General features: G+C 49.7%; 1 protein-coding gene across 6 annotated transcripts in view; it reads right to left on the reverse strand.

The window, feature by feature from the left end:
- The window catches only part of CD6 (CD6 molecule), a 48,118-nt gene extending 44,368 nt beyond the window's left edge, over nt 1–3,750 (reverse strand). For all 6 annotated transcript variants that reach the window (XM_010839629.1, XM_010839628.1, XM_010839627.1 and 3 more), the window contains exon 1: nt 3,503–3,750. In XM_010839629.1, coding sequence (XP_010837931.1) covers nt 3,503–3,563 — 61 coding nt within the window. In that variant the 5' untranslated portion in view covers nt 3,564–3,750. The remainder of the gene's footprint in view (nt 1–3,502) is intronic.
- Between the last annotated feature and the right edge of the window lie 3,713 nt (nt 3,751–7,463).

The following is a 7,463-nucleotide window of genomic DNA, read 5'->3' on the forward strand; positions in this document are numbered from 1 at the left end:
GAGAAGGAAATGGCAACCCACTCCAGTGTTCTGGCCTGGAGAATCCCAGGGATGGGGGAGCCTGGTGGGTTGCCATCTATGGGGTCGCACAGAGTCGGACACAACTGAAGTGACTTAGCAGCAAGCTTAATTGTAACAGTAGTACTTTTACCTAACATATCTAAACTATTTTCATTTCAATGTGTAATTAATATAAAAATTATTAATGAGTTATTTTCACATTCTTTCTCTAAACACATCTCTGAACTCTGCAGTGTATCTTGCATTCCTAACACATCTCCCTTCAGACGACCACATTCGGACGGCACACTGTAGTGGCAGCTAAATTAGACGTCACAGATCTAAGGGAATTAAATCAGCTACATTTGTAAGTGGTATTTATTCTTTAAGGAGGCTTACTCTGTTCAACCTGACTTGTTGAAATATTAATCAAAGAGTCCTTGAGAGCCGTTGTTTAAAAGCCACTGGACTTATAAAGAAAATGAGGTCTATGTATTTACAAGGCAAGGAAATAATAGATTTTTTTTTAATTGTTAATTTAAGAAGCTATTTTTTTAAGTGACCACATATAGCCTTTTCAAGTGCACAGCAGCAGCCCTTGAGGACCTCGCCGACCACAGTCCAGATGGAATTCGAGTCACTGGCTTCGGCTCGGCTTCGGCTCGGCCCCGGCAGGACTGGCTAGGTTCTTTGTTCCTGCGTCTCTCGTAGTGTCAGATATGACGGAGCCCTTAAGGCCTGTCTGTCCAAAGCTCCCCGTTCCACACAAACTGAGGTCTAAAGCTGAGAAGCCCTACTACAAGGTAACTGAGAGGCAGCGTGTCAGGGATCCATCGAGGGTCTCCTGACTCCCCCACTCAGCCCTCCAAAACTCCCCAGTCAGGGGTTTCTGGCTCCTTCTCCCCACCTCTCCACCCACCCTGGCTGATCTGGAAAGTGAGGCAGAACTGGAGGGTAGGTGGACCAACAGGTCTCTGGCCCAGGCCTCTAGGGAGCACCAAGGGGGAATTGGGAAGCATGGGTCTCTAGACCCTGGCCCCTGCCCTGGTCACTCATCAGGACAGGCCAAGACCTGCTGAGAAGCCTGCCCAGAATCCAGGCCAGCCTGGCCAGAGAAACTGCTCTGCAAGGCCCAGGATAGAACCTGGAGCTGGGACTGCAAAGGGAAGAAGGACAGGGGAGGCCAACCCAACTCCAGAGAGCAATGACCAGGTCCACCACGACACCAGAGAGCCAGACTCCACGTGCCACATGCCTAGTAAGCCCCCCAGGCCACATGCAGCCATGGGGGCAAAGCCCTGGAACTTCCTCATGGACCTCATCCTCCCAGCTCCCCTTCCTCCCTCCCTCTTCTCCGCTGCTTTTCTTTCTTTGCTTTTCTCCAGTTCCCTTCTGCCCGACTGCCCCTATGTCAGGCCACATTTCCAAGAACTAGAATCTATACCTCTGGGCACCCTTAGGAGGGTTGAAGGGAGCAGCATTTAATGCCATTTAATCACAGAGCAAGGAAACTATTCCTGCCTAAAGGGCTTTCTCCTGGAGTAGGAAATGGCAACCCACTCCAGTATTCTTGCCTGGGAAATCCCCTGGACAGGGAAACCTGGCGGGCTACAGTCCAAGGGGTCACAAAGACTGAGCAGTACAAACAAAAGGACTCTCAGTCCCCCTGAACAGTCAAGACAAAAATCACAGTTTGGAGGCAGGATGTCTTTATCACCTCCTCATCTCCCCTTTAACAAAGAGAGCTGGCTTTGGGCTCAAGGGCCGTTACATTCTTTTAACTGTCTGCTAACAAGTCGTAAGAACTGGTTTTCACTGCCATATATTTTTATGCTTATCTTTTCCTTTTATTTGTGGCAAATGATGTCAGTTTTCCATGTGTAAATTGTGACATAAAGTTTCCTTTCAAAACTGAACTTGTATTAGTAACAAGTGAGTCAATTGAGTATAAATGCAGTTTTGAAAACACGAAGTAACTATCCTGAGAGTGGAGTGGGCCGGGCAGAGCCATGATGAAGTGTAGAGAACGGGCCCCAGGTGCCCTCTGCTCCACCTTCCTCGGCTCTGCCCAGCCCGGGTTCCCACCTCCATTCAGACACCGTGCGAGGCCAGATCCCAAAGCCTGCAGGCCTTTCAGACCCAGAGCTGAAGCCAGCCGCTCATGAAAAACAGAGGATAGAGATGCAGAGTGAGGGGCCCACTCTCAGACCATCTGTCTGTCCAGCTTGGGGGCAGAAAGTGGCCGAGCTCCGGAAGCTCCTGGTAGAGAGAGAACAGGCAAGGCCTCTCTTCCGGACACTCATACGGTGCCAAAGTCCTACCCATACCCACTCCTAGAGCTAATCAGTTTTTCCTGAAGCAGTGTGAAGTCAGGAGGCTGGAAGCACATGCCTCTAGACAGATGGAGGCAGAGAGAAGAGCCCTCCACAGCTCCCCAAATGCTCCAGGTTTCCCGATGGCGCCTTCCAGGGTCTCCCTCACATCAAACTGAAAGCACTTAGCATCTCTACTGCCAAGTGGACCCAGACTTCTGGGCCCAGAATTCTGTTTCCATCCCCATCTCCTTACCCTCCAGACATGAGGGCCCAGAGCAGCAGGACCTCTGCCACCTTGAACCCCACCCTCCGCGGGGGACCAACAAGCATCCGATGAGCAAAACCTTTCCGCCATCTCATGCCTGGCCCAGGTCACTCCAGGCGGTACCTTGGTCCCCATGAGGGCCTCAAGATCAGAAAGGAGCTGGCTCTCAAGAGACTCTCTGCTCATATGTGCCCTAAACCAGGGGTCCCCACCTCTGGGATCTAATGCCTGATGATCCGAGGTGGAATTGATGTAATAACAATAGAAATAAAGTGCACAGTAAATAGAATGTGTTTGAATCATTCTGAAACCATCCCACCCCCACCTTGGTTGGTGGAAAAAAAATGTCTTCCACAAAACTGGTCCCTCGTACCCAACAGGTTGGGGAACACTGCCCTAAACTACCCCCAATGGAGTCACCAGTGGCCACCTGTCCCCTAGTCTGCTTGGCTTCCCCAAATTCTGTTACAGGATGACTCTACCATCCGTGGTACAAGCCTGGTGAACCCAGAGCCTCTGCTTTGGGGTTGAAAACGCAATCATCAGTGAGCCTGCTTCTCTGGAAGGAAAACGGTTCCTTCCTGAAAGTTGGCAAGAAATCCTTAGCCTATGGATAGGAGGTGTCTCCTTCCTCAGACACTGGGAGCCCATTGATAAGAAGCTTGCATGCTGCCCACATTATTTGACCCTCAGGGGTCCTCTTAGGACTGTCCAGGCACAGCCCCAGCCCTTCACGGGGGTGCCTGTACCCTCCCTGGGCCCCAAATGCTGTTGGCACAGCTGGGGACCATCCTGGTACCAGACTGTAGTCTTAGCTAGAAGGCTCCAGAAACATGAGCATGAGAAAACAGCCAGAAAGGAGGCCTGGAGGGCAGGTCCCAGGCCCTCCCACAGGAATGGCAGGAGGTGAGGAGGGGGCTACCTGAGAGAGCTGCCGTCAGCAATCCAGCAACCACGAAGAAGAGCGCCATGTCTGCCGCCATCTCTGACTGCTATGCGTGCCCGGCGGTGGGAAGCACCATCCCAGGGCCAGGAGGTGGACAGGCCGCTGAGGGCCCCTCTCAGCTGCTCTGCCCCTGGCTGCTCCTGTCTGTAACTCTCTGCAGGAGACGGCACCCTTTGCACGCATGCGGCCAAGCCCAGCCTGCGAATGTCTCTCACGCCTCTGTGCTCTACTTGTGGTTTCGGTCTCCAGGAAGCCAGGCTGGTAATATAGGTGAGGAGAGCCCAGCTGCCTCTACTGCGAGGCCACCAAGCCTGGCTAAACCCTAAGAGTCTCAGAGTAAGACACACATACACACAGGGGCCCAAGGGTCTCCTGAGGAAGAGGGGAGCAGAGCGGGGAAAGCCTCACTTCTGGAGATCTGGTACATAGTAAGTAGATGCTCCATCAATACATGTTGGAACAGTGAAGGAGCGACCCAGTTCCATTCTAGTCCGTGAGCTCTGGCTCTCATGGGATTGAATCCCATACTTTCCCTTGTTCTCAGGTGCCATGATGAATGGGAAGGAGGAGAGTGTAGCTTTGCACTTTCAAGAGGGAGAGACTCCGCCTCCGCGTGAGCATCGTAAATCAGAACAGTCCTAAGAGATGGTTTTCCCCCACCTCCTTCTGCAGGCTGGAGCCACCCCCAGAGATGGCACAGAAGGCTCCAGTTCCCCCTATACCACTGGGTCCCGTTTATTGCTCTGTGGGAGGCAGGCGCGGGAGCTGGGCCCAGAAGGATGAGCAGGTTTTCAACAGGCAGCAATGTGTGAAAGCTGCTGGGCCTTGAGGAGCGGAAGGGCAGGGGGCTTTGCCGGAGCCGAGGCGGCCCCCCAGGGCTCTTTGGGAAGTGCTGAGTTGTCTGGTTGGGCTGCAAAGAAAGTTCCAAAGGAGGCAGGGACAAAGCCCAAGCATAATTAATTCACCATTGTGCTCCATAGGGGGTCTACATGCACATTAAGTCTCTTCTGGTTCGACTCTCTGCGATCTATGGACTTTAGCCCACCAGGCTCCTCTGTCCATGGGATTCTTCAAGCAAGAGTACTGGAGTGGGTTGCCATGACCTCCTCTAGGGGATCTTCTCCACCCAGAGACTGAACCTGCTTCTCTTATGTCTCCTGCATTTTCAGGGCGGTTCTTTACCACTAGTGTCACCCGGGAAGCCCAGGGGACCTACAGCTAATGCCAAATGTTGTTGAGTCAACGAAGGAACTGCTCACTTAATCTGGTCGTCCAAACAGAATCCATGAAGAAGTTGAGTCCAAGTCCAGGGGAGTCTGGTTCTCTCCTGACCCTTCCCTGATATGACTCCATCTCAAATTCACTAAGCCTGGCCTGACACTTCCCTCATCCTCACTTGTTTTCATTTCCCTACCTGTGGAATGGGGAGGGGACATCTGAAGTTGCAGGTTGTTGAACCACAAGGAACCAGGTCCCCCTGGGTAAACTCTGTCCAGCCCCACCGGGTGGATGAAGTTCTGGCACCAGCTGAGACTGCCCTCTTGTGCACGGTTATGGAAGCGCATACAGCAGACAACTGCCTCCCACTTCCATTTTCAACTCCAATAAGGAACACTTAGTGAGATCCCTTTTGGAGGAAGAGATGAAACCACAACCCTGCCCTCAAAGAGCGGGTAGTTCACAAACTCAGGTGACCAACGGCGGACCAGAGTAGGATGAGCACAGTGGGAGGTCTCCTGCTGATAAGCAGCATCCTGAGAGACACGTTTGGCTGGGCAGGAAAGATGGTTAGGCTTCCCTCTCTGGCAATATAGGAGACGGTATGTGCTGAAAAGTTCTCCTGAAACCAAACACACACAAAAGCTGGACTAAAATATTATAAAGCAGGAGTTCCCAGCCTCTGGGCAACCTCCTGTCAGATCAGTGGCAGCCTTGGATTAGAAATAAAATGCATTAAAAAAATGCAATATGCTCAAAGTATCCTGAAACCATTCCCTCTGCCTGGTCAATGAAAAAATTGTCTTCTACGAAAACAGTCCCTGGTGCCAAAAAGGTTTAGTGATGCGTGCCTGCATGCATGCTCAGTCGTATCCGACTCTGGGATCCCATGGACTGTAGCCCGCCAGGCTCCTCTGTTCATGGGGTTTCCCAAGCAAGAATACTAGAGTAGGTTGCCATATCCTCCTCCAGGGATCTTCCAGACCCAGGGATCAAACTCTCATCCCCTGCATTGCAGGTGGACGCTTTACTGCTGAGCCACTGGGAAGAAAAGAGTTTGGGGGATCGCTGTATAAAGCATCTTTAGAAAAGTCTAGCAGAGGTGGCACGAAATTAAGGTTAATTGTTGGAGTTCAGAAGTGATAAAAAGCACAAATCCAAAAAGATTGCTGAGAGCAGAAGCAGAGGTTACCTGAGGTACCTGCTGATCCCAAGAGGCCAAGAACTTCAGTTTGAAGGGACAAAACCTAGAGCTTGAGCAAAGAGTAAAAGAGAATCAGGAACCTCCCGTTCAAAGCAGAACAGTGAACAACACCCACAGTGGATGACCCTGGAGAGAAAAACCTTGAAAGGGAGCTGGTACAGAATTCGCTCAGCTCAGCCTTGACTCTGAGTGAGAGAAAAAGGAACATCAACCCTGAATTTAAAAACAACAGGAGAATTTAAAGAAAGTAGATAGTTGCTCCCTAGGTACTTGGGAGAAACAAATGGGAAAATACTCTCTGGAGTAACTCAGCTTAAACTCAGGCCTCAAAGAATACCCATAGAAAACGTTCACAGGAACAGGAGTACATAGGCAAAAAAAAAAAAAAACATAAAATTCAAAACACAAGGGTATTGATCAGGATTCTTTAGAGAAACAGAACGAGTAGAATATGATTTATTATAAGGATTGCCTCATATGATTTTGGAAGCTAAGAAGTCGCAAGATCTCAGTTGGCAACTGGAGATTCAGGAGAGCTGGTGATGAACATCTAGTCTAAGTCTGCAGACCTGAGAACCAACAGAGCTGTTGGTGTAAGGTCCAGTCTGAGTCCAAGTCCAAAGGCAGGATGAGATCAGTGTCCCAGCTCAAAGAAAGGCAGAGAGAGACACACTCTCTTACTCGGCCCTTCTCTTCCATTCAGACTTTCAGTGGCTTGGATGAGGCTCCCACTCATGGGGGACAGCAACATGTTTCACTCACTCCACTGATGCAAATGTGAATCTCATTCAGAAACACCCTCACAGACACACCCAGAATAATTTTTAACCAAATATCTGGACATATGGCCCAGTCCAGCAGACACATAAAACTAACCATCACAAGGCATTTTAAGTGAGAATTACACATAGCAATAAATAATAGACTTAAACTTTCAAAAGCTTTGTATATTGGAATTACAGTATACATAATATAAAATAAAGATATTTCATATGCTTAAAGAAATAAAAGTTAGTAATCAATGATATAGATGAAGAATGAGACTATTTTATTTTTGTTGTTGTTGTTATTTTTTTTTTAACTTTCCACCTCTGCTTTGTTGCTAAGCACTTCAGATAGACAGGGACCCCACCTTACCACCAGGCCTCTGGACTGATACAGTCAGGGTCTCTGGCCATGTCACTGATGGTCTTGTAGGGAGAAATAGATCTGGAGGTTTGGACTTTCCCAACAGAACTAGAGGAGAAGGGGCAGAAACTTGCAGAATGCTTCAGACCAAGATGGAGCTCAGGCTGAGGCTGGACCCAGGGCTAGGCTGCTGTGTAGGTCTGGGCCACCTCTTCAGCCCACTCAGTGCCCAGTTCCTCCCCAGACCGTGCCACATGGAACCTGTGAGAAGGAACATTTCAACCTCACACTTTATCCTGAAAAGCATAATGAGACTATTTCAAATGACTAGGGAGATTTACAAAACAACTAAGATAATACCTCTATATTGGATAAATATGATCTTCA

The sequence above is a fragment of the Bison bison genome, unplaced genomic scaffold (assembly GCF_000754665.1).
Source record: "Bison bison bison isolate TAMUID 2011002044 unplaced genomic scaffold, Bison_UMD1.0 scf7180017864124, whole genome shotgun sequence".
In the NCBI taxonomy this organism is placed as follows: domain Eukaryota; kingdom Metazoa; phylum Chordata; class Mammalia; order Artiodactyla; family Bovidae; genus Bison; species Bison bison.